Here is a 17,125-nt window from a genome sequence, read left to right on the forward strand (position 1 = left end):
TTGCATAGGGGAGCGCCACACAGGTGATAGCTGCGGTCGGCGTCGGCGCTGGTTTCACCGCGATCTCTGCACGGACCCCACTCCCCGCAACGTCACCCCTGAGTCTTGTCCAAAAAAAAAAAAAAACACCCCCCAAGCTGCAGCAGCTCTGAACGAACCCCCCTGACGGACGTTGAAGGTGGCCTGTAGTTTTCACGAAGCTCTCACGGCCACGCACCGCCCACTCCAATGCGGACGTCCCCCTAAAACACCTCGAACGCGCCACAAATGGCCGAACCGTACCCGACCCTCACCCAGTGCGCGCTCGTCGCCGGCGCTCTCAAGGTCCTCCTCTTCCCGGCCTAGTACGTGGACCGCCCGACACCTCCGGCCCCCGGGACCGCCGCAACTGACGCGTCGAGCAGCAAGTCCACCGACTTCGAAGTCCACCGCAACTGGCTCGCCATCACGAACACCCTGCCCGTTTCCGAGTGGTACTACGAGAAGACGTCGGAATGGACCCTTGACTACCCCCCCTTCTTCGCCTACTTCGAATGGGTCATGTCCCAGGTCGCGAAGCTGGTCGACCCGGCCATGCTCCGCGTCTACAACCTGGAGTACGACAGCTGGCAGACGGTCTACTTTCAGCGATGGACCGTCGTCATCTCCGAGCTGGTCCTTGTCTATGCCCTCCAGAGGTGGGTTGTCGCGCGCTTGCCCGCATCACGCCGTACGGGATCCCCTCCCCCTCCCCAGCTAACGCCGTCAAGGTTCGTCGACTCCGCCGCTGGCGCCACGAGGCGAGCCGCCCAGGCCGCCGCCATCTCCATCCTCCTATCGCCCGGCCTCCTCATCATTGACCACATCCACTTCCAGTACAACGGCGCCATGTACGGCGTCCTCATCCTGTCCCTCGCCCTCGCCCGGGCCAAGTCGGGCCTGCTGGCCAGCGGCTTGCTGTTCGCCGCGCTGCTGTGCATGAAGCACATCTACCTGTACCTGGCGCCGGCCTACTTCGTCTTCCTGCTCCGCACCTACTGCCTGTCGCCCAAGTCCATCCTGCGCATCCAGTTCCTCAACTGCGTCAAGCTGGGCGGCGGCATTGCGGCCATCTTTGGCGCCGCGTTCGGCCCCTTCGTCGCCATGGACCAGATCCCCCAGCTGGCCAGCCGCCTGTTCCCGTTCTCGCGAGGCCTCTGCCACGCCTACTGGGCCCCCAACGTCTGGGCGCTGTACTCCTTCGCGGACCGCCTCCTCATCTACGGTACGTCTCCTCGATCTTCCCTCTCGACCGGATCCAAACTGACCATCGCCAGTTGCGCCGCGCTTCAACCTGCCGGTCAAGGCCGAGGCGATCAACAGCGTGACCAGGGGCCTCGTGGGAGACACGGCGTTTGCCGTCCTGCCCGAGATCAGCCCGCGCACCTGCTTCGCCCTGACGCTCTTCTTCCAGGCCCTGCCCCTAATCAAGCTGTTCCTCCAGGCGCCGCCCACCTGGGACGCCTTCATCGGGGCCGTCACGCTGTGCGGCTACGCGTCGTTCCTCTTTGGCTGGCACGTCCACGAGAAGGCCGTCCTGCTGGTCATCATCCCGTTCAGCCTCGTCGCGCTCAAGGACCGGCGCTACCTGAGCGCCTTCCGGCCCCTGGCTGTGGCCGGCCACGTCTCCCTCTTCCCGCTGCTGTTCACGCCGGCCGAGTTCCCCATCAAGACGGTATACACCATCTTCTGGCTGATCCTGTTCCTCGTCGTCTTCGACCGCCTGGCACCGGCCTCGCGGAAAGCGAGGTTCTTCCTGCTCGACCGCTTCAGCACGTTCTACATCGCAGTCAGCATCCCGCTGATCCTGTACTGCTCGGTCCTGCACCAGATCGTCTTTGGGAAGCGGTACGAGTTTCTGCCGCTCATGTTTACCAGCTCTTACTGCGCCGTGGGCGTCGTCGGCAGTTGGATCGGGTTCCTGGTTGTGTACTTTACATCGTGAAAAGGGGGGAAACAAAAAAGGGGTGGGGGGAGATCGCTCAGGCGACATCTGCTGTAGTTGCTGTAGTTGATCGACTCCGGAGAATACAGAGACCAAGACCGCGCTGTAGCCGAAACTTTTGCGTGCCAGTGATTGACGACCCAGCAGTTGGCGGGAAGTCTAAAAGAGACGCTCGGTCCCCCGGGGGGGGGGGGGTGCCCTGACATTGCCAGCCAATCAAAAGTCGTCACTCACGTGTCCGGAGGCTGACAGCAGCGCCCACTCCACCGCAAGTACCAGAGCAGAAACATCAATTTGGAGCTAACGGCAGAGCAGGGGGGGGCCGGGGGTCGTGGGCCACTTGGACACAACCCATTGTCTGCCGCAAGCAAACGAAGGAACAAAACAGACACATGTAATGCACAGTTTGGGCCATGCACCGTCGTGATTGACCAGAACAGCGGCCGTAGAAGGCGCATGGGAGGAAATGACTTACACGGAGCCCGGCGGGCCGGAGCGGCCGCGGCCGGCGACCCGGGGGCTGATATCATGACATGCCCGCCGCCGTGGCTGTCGGAGACTGCTCAGACACGCCGGAACGAGACGGAGATGCAATCGGCAACCCTGCTGACATTTTGAACCGCCTCGAAAGGCGTTGGGGCGGCGGAACGGTGCTCGTCCGGCGCTGGGCCCGAGGAGGTGATTGTCGAAAAAGGGACCTACCGAAAGAGGCCGGACGACGCAGCAGGCGTGCCGGACGATAAATCGACCAAATCAATGCCCCTTGAGCTCGTTGGGTGCTCGATCGAGAGCCCCGGCCGCGGCGAGCTCAACGAGTACAAGAACGCGGGTGGCCGACGCGGTTGTGGAATTCCCGAGGTGGACGGAGTCGTGGCGGGTGGAGGAGGGTGAGGAGGGCCTGCGCAGCGCCTGGCCTGGGAGATGGGATGCGGAGGCACCGTGGGCCGAACGGGCCCACGGCCAGGACCGCTTTTCACTGGCGCCCTTCTCTTCTTTTTCTCTTTCCCCTTCCTCCCCAAACCTCACCACCTTGCTGTGTGTTTTTTTTTTCACGCTCTCTCTCTCTTTCTCTCTCTCTTCCCTCGACGTTTCACCCACGACTCGCTGGTCTTTGCGATTCCACCATCCGCCCGCGACCACAACCACCAACAATTCACATCGCCATTTGCAGCCCCCATCAGCCGTCTCCGACACGTCTCCTGCGAGCCGTACCGCGTCCACGAGTCTCGCGTGTAAGCGCACTGCCGACCTCCCCCCCTGCCCGACACCACGACCGCGACTCCGCTCCCTCCGGCCGCGATCATAACAACGCGCCTGCTTCGACCGGCTCCCCGCGGCTCTACAGCATCACTTACATCGGCCGAAGAGAAGGACGGCCGACTTTCGGCCCCGCCGCGCATTTGCACATCGAGTCTCGGACCATGCCATTGTAGCTTACCGCCACCATGGTACGGCCTCTTTCTCTCTCTCTCCTACGCGCTTTTCGACGCCGCCGAGCACTGACACGGGCCCCAGGTTCTTTTCAAGCGCAAACCGGTGCAGCTGCTGCCGCCCAAAGACGTCAAGGATGACAATGCAGAGGTTCGCCCAGTGACATTGACAAACGATGCGACCAGTACTGACGGAGGCCCTCAGGTCTGGCACATCCCGCAGACCGGCGAGGTCTTTGCCCACTACGAGGACTACCTCACCAGGTGAGATGCCCTGTTTTTTTCTCTTTCTTCTGCGTCGTCGTTCGCGGGGCGCCAAAGCTAACCTGGCCCAGAATGGATTTCTACAAACAGGTATGTCCCCGACGAGGGTGGGGCTGCGGGCCAAGACTGACTCCCATCGCGTAGCGGCGGTTCATCTGCCAGATCACAGGGCACTCGGGCCTGACGTTTTTCGAAGCCCTGAAGAGCGAGGTCAGTATCGGCGCGGTTTTTTTGCTCCCCTTCCCCCCTCCCTTTTTGTTTTGGCGATTTCCCTTTTCCCGCTCAGTCCGCTAACCCCAGCGCAGCTCGCCGGCGCCGAAGAGGTCGAGCAGGCCTTCCCCGAAGCCCTCAAGGGCCCCGTCCTGCGTCGCGTCCAGTTCCAGACGGTATCCCGAATCGATGCGCTCGTCGACCTCGTCTTTGACGAGTTCAGGGCCGACTACTACCCCGGCGAGGCCGTCACCGTCAGCACGGCCGAGGGCGAACGGCTGCAGGGAGTCGTGCGGGAAAAGACGCGGTTCGGCGGCAAGGTGCTGCCCGACGGCACGCAAACCGCCCCCTACACGCGGTACACGGTCAGCCTCGACGACCGGCCCGGCGTCGAGGCCGTCGTCGACGACGACCACATCTTCCGCGACCGCAAGATCTTCACCAAGTCGGTCCTGCGGTCGTTCATCAAGAAGACGGTGACGCGCGAGGCCTGGAACGGCGCGCCGTGGCTCGTGAAGCACGACGTCGCCGCGCAGTACCACATCGACTCGCGCATCCCGCCTCACCTGCGCTACGATACCAAGCTGATGGAGCGGAAGCAGTTGCAGGCGCAGAAGCGGGCCAGCCACACCCCGACGACAACGACGACGACGGCGGCGGCGGCGGCGGCGCAGGACGCCCAGGGGGGGGCCAACGGCGTCAACGGCGCCATGCAGCAGAACGGGCCCGCGCGGCTGCCCGAACTGAAGCCCGCGCCCAAGAACCAAAAGGGCAAGCACCAGTCGCCCGAGTTCCCGCAGGGCCAGAACGGGTCGCCGGGCATGCTCGGGGGCGCCGACACGGGCATCTTCCACGCGCCGCCCCACAAGAATCCCTTCCAGCTGCCGCTCAACTTCCGGAACCAGCCGCTGCCGCACTCCATGACCGCACCCGAGCCCCCGCCGCCCCCTCCGCTTCCCAAGTACCCCATCGAGGACCTCCAGGTGCCGCTGAGGGATGGTATCGTCAGGCCGCCCTTGGCGTTCCTCTGCCGCGATCCCCCGACCGCCTCCGAAGATGTCGTCGTCAACGGCAGCGCCGGCATCCGCGAAAAGATGTCGATGAAGTCGGTCGGCCCGTTCCTGGAGACGTGGGACACGCTGAACGTGTACTGCGAGATCTTCAAGCTCGACTCCTTCACGTTTGACGACTTCGTCGAGGCCATGTGCGTCGCGTCCGCGGACACGACGGTGCAGCTGTTTGAAGAGATCCACTGTGCGGTGCTCAAGCAGATCGTCAGCGGCGAGGCGGACGGCGGCAAGGTGAACGTGCAGCTGCCCGAGCTGGAAGACGAAGAGGACTCGGACGAGGAGTCCGACGAGGAAGAGGAGGAGACCAAGGAGCCGACCCCGGAGACGGACCGTCCCCCGGCGAGGGCCACGCGAAGCAGCCTCGCCAAGGCCGAGGCCGAGAGGCTGCTCGCGGAGGCGAGGGCTGCCGAGAAGGAGAGCCAGAACGCGGAGCCCGAGATCAGGCACCGCGCCGAGGACGTGCTCGAAGACTACGACTGGATCGAGGAGCTCAGGAAACGCAACTTCCAAGACGGCGGCTGGGAGCGCATCATGGTCGGCCTGCTCCACCAGCTGTCCAAGAACGAGCGGCTCGAGGAGCGGTGCGAAGACCTGCTCGCGCAGCTGTGCCCGCCCGACGTGGACCCGACGCAGGATACGGTGCGGGAGCGCTACGCCGCCCTCGACGTCGACTACCGGGTGCAGGCGCTGCAGATCGTCTGCATGCTCACGACGCAGACCAAGGCCATGCGCACGTACATGGAGGAGTGCAGCGAGCAGATGACGGCGTTCCGCAAGGAAAAGATTGACTGGCAGCGCCAGAGGAAGCAGGCGTACGTGTGGCCCAATGACTACTGGGGAGGCGGAGGGAGTGACCGAAGAGTGCTGACATGTATCACAGGATCGAGGAGCTGCGCGCGCTCAATGACCAACGCAAGATCCTACTCCCCGAAAACATGCCGCCGTCGCCGCCCGCCAACACCGAGCCCAAGGCGGATGAGGACGTCAAGATGACGGACGCCGACGAGTCGGTCGCGGACGCGGAAGACGACGGGGCCGACTCAGACGAAGAGGGCGGCGCCGCGCCGCGCCGGAATTTCCGACGCGCCAACGACCGCGCGGCCGAGAGGCAGCGGAAGCGCAGGGAGGAGAAGGAGCGGAAGGAGAAGGCGGCCGAAGCGGCCAAGGCGCCCAAGCAGTCGAAGCAGTTCCTGAAGGTGCTCAAGGACATCCAGAAGAAGGAGGACTTTATCAAGAAGTGCGAGGAGGAGATCGCCGTCATCGACAACGACCTGCGCGAGGCCGACTGCGGGCGCACGCGCGTGCTGGGCAAGGACCGCTTCTGGAACCGGTACTACTGGTTCGAGCGCAACGGCATGCCGTACGGGGGCCTTCCCGACAGCTCGACGGCGGCGGCCGAGTACGCCAACGGGTGCATATGGGTGCAGGGCCCCGACGAGTTGGAGCGTCAGGGCTACATCGACACGGACGCCGAGTACCTCGCCGAGTACAAGAACAAGTTCGACATGACAGTGCTCGAGCGCAAGAGGCTCGAGGAGGGCGCGACCAGCGTCTTCAACGCCCAGCAGTGGGGCTACTACAGCGAGCCGGAGCAGGTCAACGATCTGCTCAAGTGGCTGGACCCCCGCGGCTTCAACGAGCTGCGGCTGCGTAAGGAGATTGTCGCCTTCAGGGACAAGATCATCCAGAACATGGAGAACCGGAAGAAGTACCTCGGTATCGCGGAGGCGGAGGCGAATGCGGAAGAGGAGGAGGAGGAGGAGGAGGAGGAGAAGAAGAAGCCGGAGAAGAAGGACAAGAGGCGAGACTCGAAGCGGATGAGCACGCGGGGCCGGCAGCACGAGCCGACGCCCGAGCCGACAAACTACCGGTGCCTCGCGTGGGAGAATACGACGGCGGTGGAGGAGCTCGGCCACCTCCACTCGGAGCCGCCGCCGCCGCCGCCGCCGCCGCGCTCCAAGAAGCAGACGGCCAAGAAGAGGCAGGCCGTCGAGCCGTCGCCCGAACCCGCGCCGGCGGCGAAGACGAGGCGGCGCAAGTGACGTACGTACACACATGCCGATGGGACGGCCGCAGCACGACGGGGGCAGTCTTCACTGTAATTATAGACATGATTGCGCGGGACGGTACAAAGGGGCCTGGCGTGGCGTGAGCCGCCCCCAGATAGACTCTTTTTTCTCTCCCTTTTTTTCGGCTGGCGTTTGACCCGGACGGGGCTTGTTTACGGTGTTTTGGTAGAAGAAAAAAGCGGTGTCCTGACAGACGAAAAAAAGAAGACAACGGAGGCATCCCACGCACAGCACACGCATACGATGGAGGGAGGGTATCAGTATCGCTTTTTCTTCTTTTTCTTCTTGCAGCATGGTTGGCGATGGCTTCAAGCATTGGGCGGTTCTGGGCGGCGGTGGCGTGCGGTCTGCATATCGGCCACATGGGCTAGGTTTAGGATTACAAACACTCTACAAAAACACTTGTTCGACGACGGCTGCCTGTGCAGTGCCCCTGTTGACTGTGAGTTTGGATGCCCCGATGAGAGGCCAGCACGGGGATGAAGGCACGGGGACGAAGTCCGTTTGCTCAAGCGTGTCGTGTCTCTCACCGAGGCAGCCAACCCAATCCCGGCATATCGCGATGGGGATGGGATGGATGGGACGGAACTCCTTGCCGCCCGGATCGGAACAACATACCTGTACCTGTAGACAACACAGCACAGCCCGGATGCCAACCGCCGCTGTTGGAAAGTCTTCGGCCGAACCTTAAACGACGGCGAGTTTCCCAGTACGGAACCGCTAACCGCTTCGCCGCTGGGGCATCCTGTGTCAAGTTGTTGGAGACGCAGCGTGGTGTTCGGCGCGCTGTTGAGCTGCTGATTGCGCGGGGAGGGGAGGGGGGAGAGGGAGTCTGTCGATGCTTCACTGCCGTTGCTTAGTACCGGCATGGCGTTGGCTCCCAGTGCCGACCTTGCTGTGGGACGGCGAAAGCCGGGGTAAAGTCGGCCGAACGAGCGGTACGCTGGCCACGAGGCGGAGGGGGGGTTGGGTGGACAGCGCAATGCATGTCCTTGATGCGGCGTCCAGGGCTGGGTCCATGTTGGCTCGGGCTATCATTGCGATGCCCTCGTGCCTCGTCTGGGGTAGATCCTTGGCCCTCCCGGTTCATGCTGGATTGGAGGTGTATAAAGACGGAACGCATCTTCTCATCTGGGTTGTGATTGTGGGTAGGTAAATGCAACACAAGAGCAGCAGCCTCCTCCTCTTACACCTCATCCCACAGCTCATCCATCACTGCTTCCAAGCCCCCTTCATACCCACCCCCATCCCACATGACAGAGGACGAAGCGGGCATCGCACTCGAGCACGCCGACAACGCGGCCGAGGGCCGGGACGCGAATCCCAAGCACGCGTCGCTCGATGCCGCCGCCAAGGGCCAGGGCGTGTCCGGCTACGAGACGCTGACGCCGTGGGAGACCATGAAGGCCTTCAAGCTGTGCTCCGCCACCTGCCTCGCCGTTGCGTTCAGCGCCGCCACGGACGGATACCAGATCGGGTGAGGCCGCCGTTTCGAGCCCCGCGTGTGATGCTGGTGGTGGTGGTGGTGACGATGGCGGTGGTGATGTTGGCGATGATGATGTTGGTGATGATGATGGCGGTGATAGTGATGGAGGTGATAATGATGATGACTGACACTTCCCCAGCATCAACGGCAACATCATCGCCAACCCGGGCTTCGTCAGGCAGTTCGCGACCGAAACGACCGCCGCCGGCGAGCCCAACCTCGCCGCCCCGATCCTCAGCGGCTGGAGCTCCATCATGTCCGTCGGTCAGATCGTCGGCATGACCACCGTCCCCTTCCTGTCGGACCGCCTCGGGCGCAAGGGCGCCATGTACTGGTACTGGCTCGTGCTGTGCGCGAGCGTCCTCTGCGAGTGCGTCGCGCGCACCTGGCCCGTCTGGCTCGTCGCGAAGCTGCTCGCCGGCGTCGGCGTCGGGAGCCTGCAGTCCACCGTGCCGACCTACATCGCCGAGGTCGCGCCCACGCGCATCCGCGGCGGGCTGCTGCTCGCCTACAGCTTCTGGTTCGCCCTCGGCCAGTTCTTCGCCCCCGTGGCGCTGCAGGTCGTGTCCGGGTACGCGCCCGACGACTGGCTGACGCCCGTCTACACGCAGTGGGGCCAGGTCGGCCTCATGGTCGTCGTCTACGCCCTCGTGCCCGAGTCGCCCGCCTGGTGCGTCACCCGCGGCAGGCTAGACGCCGCCAGGACGAGCCTGCGCAGGCTGTACCGCGACGTCGAGGGCTACGACGTCGAGCAGCAGCTGCAGCTTCTCGTCATCGCCGTCGACCACGAGCTCGAGGTCGCGCGGGCGCGGGAGAACGTGCGGTGGCACGCCGTCTTCAGGGGCGTCGACGGCCGCCGCACCGTCACGGCGCTCTGGACCCTCATGACGCAGCAGTTCGTCGGCCTGACGCTCTTCTCGACCTTTGCCTCGTACTTCTTCAAGCAGGCCGGCATCCGGGACCCCTTCCAGGCGACGTGCATCACCTCCGGCATCAACATCGCCTCGGGAGTGGTCTTCATCCTGCTCGCCGACAGGGTCGGGCGGAGGTGGATCTCGTGCTCGGGCACCACCCTGTCCTGGCTGGCGTGCGTGGCCATCGGCGTCCTCGGGGTCGTGCCGAGACGCGGCCCGACGTCCGTGTTGCTCGTCCTGTTTGCCTGTCTCTGGAGTGAGTGTGTGTCTCTGTTCTCTGTTCTCTGGCGCGCGTGCAAAGACGCGTGCAAAAGGCGTTCGATGCTGACGTGCGCGGCGGTAGACATCGGCATGACTGCCAACGGGGCGACTGGCTGGGGCTTCATCGGCGAGATCTCCTCCCAGAGGCTCCGGCCCTACACGGCCGGCTTCGGCGCCGCGTCGACGGCCTGCGCGGGCGTCGTCATGAACGTGTTGACCCCCTACAGTAGGGCCCCCTTCTCGGTGGACGGAAAGTTTCTTTCTTTCCCCATCTAACAACACTCGGCAGTGGTCGACGGCAACCGCTGGAACTGGGAGCTCCGCACGGCCTTCTTCTACGTGGGGGTCGGCCTGCCCTTCGTCATCGCCATGTGGTTCCTGATCCCCGAGACCAAGGGGTATGTTCTGTCACACCCGCCATCGCTTGGGGACGCTGACGTCGGGACAGTCGGTCTGCCGCGGAGCTGGACGAGCTGTTCGAGCGCGGGGTCAAGCCCTGGAGGTTCCACAAGACCCAGACGGCGACCGAGCGGCTCGTCAACGCCAACCACGACGAGAACGATGCATAGAAGAGGTTTGATCATGTGTTGTGTTTATTCAGGGATGTATCTGACACTGACGAGCAGCTATTCAAGACTAGTTTGTTCGCCTGGCTCCGGGCTTCGTCCCAGGGTTAGGCTACGTGTGTCGTTTGCATCTTCCTCCTCGCTATCTGACATGTTTGGAGAGGCTGCGGTCTGCTGCGTGGATGTGTCGGTGACTTCCGAAAGTTCTCCGGCCCCGTTTACAGCCGCCGTTGGTGGCGGAGTCTCTCGCGATCTGGCGATGAACCCCGCGACGATGACGTCCTGGTCCCCGGCAACAGAGACACCCATGCCGGTGCCCTTTGGCAGCAGCGCATGGCGGCCACTTGGTCCGGGCCTCTCGTCTGTACGCTGTCTCTTCCGGGGTGGTTCCTCCCGTGTTGCTGGCTGGGGTGTCACAATGCCATCGTCTTGAGACGCTTCCACTTCCTCGCAATCCCTCCAAACGCTCACTTGCTTCTTGTCTGTCCGAGGCGGCTGGCTGGCTCCGTCCTCCCACCAGTCGCCGCGTCGCGCCCTCTCCAGGTACTCTCCCGGAATCACGTACCCGCACACCGAGGCCGGTTGCTGCCGGGGCACCAGGTGCCTGAAGTTGTAGTAGCGGACCTCCCTCGCCAGCTCGTCGGCCTTGCTGTTCCCCTCGATACCGACGTGGCCGGGGCACCATCGCACGAGGGCCCGGACCCCCTTGGCGTCGAGTTCGAGCGACGCTGCAACGGCGCGCTCGACGAGCGTGTCGGAGGCGTTCTCCGCAGCCGCGATGAGTTTCCGGATGGCGTCCTTGCAGTCCGTGAATACCGTCACCTGTCTCAGCTCCGGCATGAGGTGCGACAGCAGCGCCGCCGTCTCGAGCGCCGCAACGACGGCAAAGACCTCGGCTTCGCAAAAGTCCCGGCACGCCAGCACCTGGAACGCCCGCGAGTGCCACGGGTCGTGCCCCGCCAAACCCGGCCACGGCTTCCAGAGCACGGCGGCGCCGGCCGGCTGCGACGGCGTCGAGGGGCCCCTGTGGTGCTTGGTCATAGGGAACGAGGCGTCGGTGAAGAGATTGAGGATGAAGGGGCTTGGAGGGCCGTCCGATGCGGCCGTCGGCAGGATGCGCGCTTCCGCACGGGGGAAGATGAGGAGGTCGCCCTGGAACTTGGGTCCTGCTGCATCTGGTGCGGCGGGGAGCTCGGTGGTGTCGGGCATGGGCGTGGCCAAGAGGTGTCCTTGGTGCTCGTCGTCGGCCGCGAGTGTGATCGACTCCATCGTGGTGTGGTCTTGGTTAGTGGTACGAGCTCAATTTGTAACAGGACGTTCAAATGCAGAGTATGCAATACTGGGACTGTGTCGGCTGCCAGGTTACGTGGAGGGCAGTAGTCGAGATCGCCACGTCCGTAGGGATATCAAGAAGCTGGCTCGCGGGCCCTCGAGGAAGGTAACATGGTACGCTCTGCTGCAGTGGTAGACCAGACCAGACCAGGAACAAGGGCTTCATTCTGCCGGCGGTCACATAGATGTGCGTGACTGGAGATGCCAGTTTTAGAATTGGCCAGCGCCATGGGACCCTCCGAGTTACGGGATTGAGACAGTCAATTGCCTGCAAAGTGAGGTTTTGAATGATCTTTGCACGTGGGAGCTGATGGGCGCCCGTATTGATGGCGGAAGGGTAACACGATGCCGTCGGGTCGGGCAGGGCGCACATTTCTAGTGGCCCAAGGGTTGTGTGTTGCCGAGACCGACTTTTGAGCAAGACCCAGCATAGCCTCCTGTTTTGAAGACGTGATGATGAATAGATGTGGTAGTTTGTATCTGATTCTATAAATTTTGTGCAAACAGCAGGCGTCGGCAGTCGCTGTCTCGCGATGATGGAAGCCGGCGATGGAAGTTGGCAACGGCTTCCCTGAGTGAAGCGATTCCTCAGTGACGTCACAGGCTACAAGACCCCTATTTCGTTCGTCCCCTGAAGGATGCAAGTTGCCCCGTGCGGTAGCGCATACACTAAGCCGTTTCCGCTCGTGGATCCACCTACCTCGCATTCCCTTTTTGAAAAGCGAGGCTCCCTTCAACGACCTCCCTCCTGCGTCTCTCACTCTACGGCGCAAACTCATAGGCCTCAGAGCATTGCATCGAAAGAGTATCAAGACCGAGGGCCTCCTACCATGCCGGAGCACCTCTCCTCCGCCTCTTCGGACAACACGCCTCCGTCTCTCCGATTCGTGAACTCCGCCCAACCAGAACCGAGGAAGAAGGTGGCCCATAAGAAGAGCAGGGGGGGATGTGCGCCATGTAAAAAGAGAAAGGTCAAGGTAAAGAAAGACGCGTGTCCCCGTTCGATAGAAACCTCACCAGTACTCACACACACAAAAACCCAGTGTGACGAAGTGTTCCCCTGCTCGAACTGCCTCCGGCGGAATGAGACCTGCGCCCCGCCGCCGAAGCCGGCAAGCCCCGAGGACGGAGACCAACCCCCGGCTCGGAGGCCGCTCGACACTTCGGGGCCCGTGAACCTCTTGCACATGGAGCTCTTCCACCACTTCCAGCACGCGACGATCCCCACCCTCTGCTTCGCCGACCTCTGGCCGTCCGTCGTGCCGCTCGCCTTCGGGGACGAGTACCTGATGACGGCCATGCTCGCCGTTGCCGCACGCCACCTCAGCATCCTGCGGCCCCACGAGACGGCGTACGCGGACGCCGCCATGGCTCTGCTATCCCGCAGCTGCGCCCTCTTCGGCGCCGTGCTTGACCGCGGCGACGACAAGTACGACCCGCTATTCTTCACCGCGCAGCTTATCCACTATCTCGCCTGGTGCGATCTGGACTTTTTCCCGGACGGGGGGGATGCTGCTGCCCCGGGCAGCCCGGCGCTGGACCTCTCGCGCGACCGGCTCTTCCTCCTCAGCTCCGGGGTGAGGGTCTTTCTCTCCAGCGCACGGGCGCACGGCTCCGGCAGCATCTTTGCCCAGGCGTGGCAGAACTCCCAGTGCGGCGCGCTCGAGCTGATCGTCGCGGAGCAGGGCATGGACCGCGACAGCATCGTCGAGGGCTTCATGGAGCGTTACGACGAGCTGGGGCGCGGTGCCGACTGCGTGGCCCAGGACGACGAGGAGCGTGTCTCCTTCCGGGCCATCGTCGATCTGCTGTCGGTCGTGCTGGCGCTCTGGAAACATCGCGAGACCAACACTCGGCCGGCCGGGAGGCCCGACCTGGAACGCCACATCCTCGCCTTCCCGCTCTTCTGCTTCGGGCCGTTCCTCGACATGGTGGTCGCCAACGACTCGAGAGCGCTGCTTGTGCTGTACCACTTTTACACCGTTTCGCGGCTGCTCCTCGGGGCCGGCGCGGCCTGGTGGGCGTCCGGTCGGCTGGAGACCATGTCGCGGTCGATCAAGCAAGAGCTGGCAAGGCGGGGACTAGGGACTCGGGTGAGGGGGTTGGTCTCTTAAGTCTTTCTAGTCACCAGCTTGCGAGTACTGGGGCGGGGGCTCGTGTGTTGCTGTAAAGTGGCGGCAGGGCATCTCCGTCGTGGGGCGGTGCAAGAATCGTCACACAATGGTGTCGGTACCTCGTTGATTGTTCGTTCTCTGGCATATTCCCCGAGTTACTACTTACTCCTAGCGAAGTAGCAGGCAGATGGGGGTATCAAGGACTCGGAGTCGTGCTGGCCGACCACCCCCTCCCTACACGAAATTCGACGCCTTTGGGCATAGCCGTTGTTCAATATTGTCCCTTTCGAGCCGGCCGTCCAGTATTGACTTCCCTGCGAGAACGACCGGCGGCAGCGCGAGAGGCGTATGGACTTTGACAAATCGCTTCCCCCTTTGCGCCAGGAGAAGTGACTGGCGAGGGGGAAATGACCGTAGACTACCCACTACAACAAAAAGAGTGCCCTTCGACACGCAGACCACGAAGCCCACATCCCAATTGCCACATCACGCCGGGCCCATCGTCTCAAAAGAACCATTCAACCCCCCCCCCCCCCCCCAAAAAAAACCACAACCACTAGCCCCTCCCTCGTTCCCTCGACGCATTGCTGCTGGAATTTGGAAGCTGCAAAAAAAGGGGGCCACGAGAGGCAAGGGAGATAGATGGCTCTCCACACATGGTTAGCGCGGCGGCCGGTCTAAGAATAAAAAACCCCCTCCTGAAACTTCGATAGCCGGTCCACATTCGTCCTGGGTCCTGTTAGCTGAAGTCTTTAGCGGATGATTGGCGTGGCATCATTCGTCATCTTTGACAAGGCAAGGCACGGGGATGCGGGGTTGTTTTCAATAATGTTCATTCTTTGGGTATCAACAAAATCAAGGATCCATTCCCTTTCCCCCGCTCAAAACAATAATCTATGGCCTTTGTCGGGAATCTACGGCCTTTGCCTCGACCAAAAAGCCTGCGTGATGAGCCCAGGGGCCCCTAGAGCCAACTCAAACAGACCCCCCACTGGCCGGCCCCTGTTGGGCGACCTCGCCGGTATGTACGGCGGTGGCGGAGACGGGCTCCGATCGGACGACACCGTAGGGGACGCCGGCGGGGCCCCCTGGAGATAGTCGCTCAACTCGCTGGCCTCCATCCCGGGTATTGTGGCGGGCTGACGCGCGTGGGTGGGCGCCGCCAAAACATCTCCGGACGAGACTGTACTGCTGGTGGTGGGTGACAGCGGGCCGACCATCGCGTACTGGTGCGCAGATGCCTCGTCTCGCGGCGTGGCGTCGGGGGCGGCCAAGGCAGCCAGCTCGAGGTCGCCCTCCGAGCCATCCGCTGCGCCAGATGCCACCCCGAGCAGTCCATCCGTCTCGCCGAGCATCGCGAGCTCCTCCCGGTCGACGCGGCCCAGGGGGGGAAACTCCACCGAGTCCCTCAGGTGCGCCCCGAGCCTCATCATGGCGAAGGCGTCCAGCGTGTCGGTCCAGGTGGGCAGGCTGTAGATGTAGCAGACGAGCAGGACGAGGGCGACGGCCTGCGCGCCGATGAGCAGGCTGACGGCCGCCGTCGCGCCGGGGCTGTAGCGGGGGGCGACGAACTCAACGCCCGTCAGGTTGTAGATGGTCCTCGCTGCCGCGTTGGAGGCGGCGTCTTGCAGGACGGCCGCGTTGGACAGGTACATGCCGACACCGAGCGTGCTCCTTGCCACCTTTTCGTACTGCAGGCCCTGCGCCATCCTGAACAGCGTCTTTGGGAGGTCCTCGAGCGCGCAGCCCTGGTAGACCGAGGCAAACCACGAATCGTACGCGTCGTTTTCCGAGTTGTAAGGCAGCTGCCAGGCGCTGAGGGGGGCCTCCAGGGCACAGGCCTTGCGCGTGGCCTCCAGCACAGCGCTGTCGGAGCTGGCATCGGCCGGGAATCGTCGGTCCGGAAAGGTCTGGTTCAAGAAGCCGACGACGGTGTGGGCATACGACCCATCGCCAAACAGCGCCTCAGCCGTCGTTCGTAGCGGGCCTTGCGGCGAGGACCAGCCCGCGAACCGGTCCCGGTCCCAGTCGTCTTGCGAGCTGTGCAGAGTTAGCCTGCGGTTCTTCCCCCTTCCCCCTCCCCTCCACTGGCGGCCGTCTGTGTTCGACCTACCCTTTGGTGATGAGGTTGCCCAGCCAGTCGTAGTCATGGAAGTGCGTCATCTCCTCGTCCGTGGGCCACTCGTCGAGCATCTCGGACGGACGGGACCCCGGGTGCGCGTTGGCGATTTCGAAAAACGCGCGCGTCGTTCTGGCCACGCACCGGATGGTGACGTTCTCGGCCGGCTCCGGCAAAAAGTCTCTGGACGCGGCTGCCTCTGCACTGATTTGCGCGTCGATAAATAGGACCTCTTCGACATCCTGGCGGCGCCTCGGGGGCACGCCGTTGGCCGTGTTCGCGTGGCTGCCCGGCATGCAGGTGCGCACGACGACGCCGAAGCCCTCGATCGAGGTTGCGTAGCCGTCGCAGCGGGCGGGAAACTCGTCGCGGCCGGCGGCCTTGCAGTCGGCGGACGAGCTGAGCCGGATCGAGTGCTGCCGGAGTGGCCCCGTCGTAGCCCCGGCGGGCACCGCCGACACCCAGAACGAGTCGTTGTACTGTTGGTACTCTCCCGTCGTGAAGCTGCGATGCGTATCGCCGTCCCGCCACAGGTTCTCCTGGATATCCGCCGATGTGACGTTCACCAAGCGGCTTCGGACGGCGCTGACGATGGGAGGGGCGTCTGCTTCCCTGAGCAGCACCGGCTCCGCGTCCCTGCCAATCCTCTCGGCGCGGTGTCCCGCACCGTCGCACGTTCGATCCCACTTGCTCAAGTGCCTCGAGCTGTCGCAAGGGTACACCAAACGGCCGGTTGCCGGCATCAGCAGTGCCTGGAGGGCCGGTTGCACGGCAGCTGGCAATGTCAGTCACGATCGACGAGCGAATGTGGCATAACGTACCGAGCAGGAGCAGGCCGGTGGCCAGCAGCAAGTAGGACGACGACTCGCCGCTCGACACGAAGGCCGTCCACTTGAGGTCCGATATGGCGAGCAGCTGGCGGACGGTGAGCGACTGCTGTTTGGACCGTCGCTGGGAGAAGACGACGGCGCCGTAGGCCAGAAGCGCCGCGACGCACGGCAGGGCAACGACGGCCGCCACCGTGCCCAGAAACGACGCCACGCCTAGCCACCGGCGGTAGTTGTCGAGGTCGCTCTGCATGATGATGCCCCAAGGGTCCGCCGTCGTTCGCCGGTTGACGACGCATACACAGAGCCAGGGGACCACCAGCAACAGCAGGTAGGCGGCCACAATGTACACGGGTCGCCGGGCGTATCGCAGAGGTTGCCGGGACATGTTGACCGGCTTGGAGGCCGTATATCTCGGCGGTGGTCGTCCTATTGAAGTCGGGTTCCTGTCCATCATGGTTGAGTGGTTATTCCTGGAAAACCGAAAGGAGCGAGGGAAC

General features: G+C 63.5%; 6 protein-coding genes across 6 annotated transcripts; 4 read left to right on the top strand and 2 right to left on the bottom strand.

Moving 5' to 3' along the window:
* Positions 1–146: 146 nt before the first annotated feature.
* CDEST_01240 (Putative glycosyl transferase, ALG6/ALG8) lies at positions 147–1,979 on the top strand. Its single transcript, XM_062917399.1, has 4 exons — positions 147–344; positions 405–677; positions 750–1,243; positions 1,296–1,979. The coding sequence occupies exons 1-4, from the start codon at positions 268–270 to the stop codon at positions 1,961–1,963; spliced, it is 1,512 nt and encodes a 503-aa protein (XP_062773450.1). The 5' UTR covers positions 147–267; the 3' UTR covers positions 1,964–1,979.
* A 1,031-nt stretch (positions 1,980–3,010) lies between these two features.
* On the top strand, positions 3,011–7,422 carry CDEST_01241 (Putative basic-leucine zipper domain, DDT domain, WHIM2 domain, WHIM1 domain-containing protein). The gene is made up of 7 exons (XM_062917400.1): positions 3,011–3,411; positions 3,479–3,544; positions 3,599–3,657; positions 3,729–3,747; positions 3,802–3,867; positions 3,963–5,749; positions 5,818–7,422. The coding sequence occupies exons 1-7, from the start codon at positions 3,409–3,411 to the stop codon at positions 6,977–6,979; spliced, it is 3,162 nt and encodes a 1,053-aa protein (XP_062773451.1). The 5' UTR covers positions 3,011–3,408; the 3' UTR covers positions 6,980–7,422.
* Positions 7,423–8,259: 837 nt separating this feature from the next.
* On the top strand, positions 8,260–10,236 carry CDEST_01242 (Putative major facilitator, sugar transporter, major facilitator superfamily; the record flags this gene model as incomplete). Its single annotated transcript, XM_062917401.1, has 4 exons — positions 8,260–8,483; positions 8,671–9,893; positions 9,957–10,065; positions 10,116–10,236. The coding sequence occupies 4 exons, from the start codon at positions 8,260–8,262 to the stop codon at positions 10,234–10,236; spliced, it is 1,677 nt and encodes a 558-aa protein (XP_062773452.1).
* Positions 10,237–10,288: 52 nt separating this feature from the next.
* CDEST_01243 (Putative ribonuclease H domain-containing protein) lies at positions 10,289–12,076 on the bottom strand. Its single transcript, XM_062917402.1, has one exon. The coding sequence runs from the start codon at positions 11,500–11,502 to the stop codon at positions 10,294–10,296; it is 1,209 nt and encodes a 402-aa protein (XP_062773453.1). The 5' UTR covers positions 11,503–12,076; the 3' UTR covers positions 10,289–10,293.
* Positions 12,077–12,203: 127 nt separating this feature from the next.
* CDEST_01244 (Putative zn(2)Cys(6) fungal-type DNA-binding domain-containing protein) lies at positions 12,204–14,194 on the top strand (the record flags this gene model as incomplete). The annotated part of the gene is made up of 2 exons (XM_062917403.1): positions 12,204–12,542; positions 12,609–14,194. 2 exons carry the CDS (start codon positions 12,204–12,206, stop codon positions 13,677–13,679), a joined length of 1,410 nt encoding a protein of 469 aa, XP_062773454.1. The 3' UTR covers positions 13,680–14,194.
* A 399-nt stretch (positions 14,195–14,593) lies between these two features.
* CDEST_01245 (uncharacterized protein) lies at positions 14,594–17,082 on the bottom strand (the record flags this gene model as incomplete). The annotated part of the gene is made up of 3 exons (XM_062917404.1): positions 14,594–15,719; positions 15,793–16,573; positions 16,620–17,082. The coding sequence occupies 3 exons, from the start codon at positions 17,080–17,082 to the stop codon at positions 14,594–14,596; spliced, it is 2,370 nt and encodes a 789-aa protein (XP_062773455.1).
* Between the last annotated feature and the right edge of the window lie 43 nt (positions 17,083–17,125).

This window comes from Colletotrichum destructivum, chromosome 1 (assembly GCF_034447905.1).
Source record: "Colletotrichum destructivum chromosome 1, complete sequence".
NCBI classification, from domain to species: Eukaryota; Fungi; Ascomycota; class Sordariomycetes; order Glomerellales; family Glomerellaceae; genus Colletotrichum; species Colletotrichum destructivum.

Excerpts from the sequence above, each read along its gene's own strand:
- CDEST_01240 (XM_062917399.1), top strand. The coding sequence starts at position 268 with ATGGCCGAACCGTACCCGACCCTCACCCAGTGCGCGCTCGTCGCCGGC. Across the intron at positions 345-404 it reads GTCCTCCTCTTCCCGGCCTA|CAAGTCCACCGACTTCGAAG; the intron begins GTACGTGGACCG and ends CGCGTCGAGCAG. Across the intron at positions 678-749 it reads CTTGTCTATGCCCTCCAGAG|GTTCGTCGACTCCGCCGCTG; the intron begins GTGGGTTGTCGC and ends AACGCCGTCAAG.
- CDEST_01241 (XM_062917400.1), top strand. Across the intron at positions 3,545-3,598 it reads TCAAGGATGACAATGCAGAG|GTCTGGCACATCCCGCAGAC; the intron begins GTTCGCCCAGTG and ends GGAGGCCCTCAG. Across the intron at positions 5,750-5,817 it reads CAGCGCCAGAGGAAGCAGGC|GATCGAGGAGCTGCGCGCGC; the intron begins GTACGTGTGGCC and ends CATGTATCACAG.
- CDEST_01243 (XM_062917402.1), bottom strand. The coding sequence starts at position 11,502 with ATGGAGTCGATCACACTCGCGGCCGACGACGAGCACCAAGGACACCTC.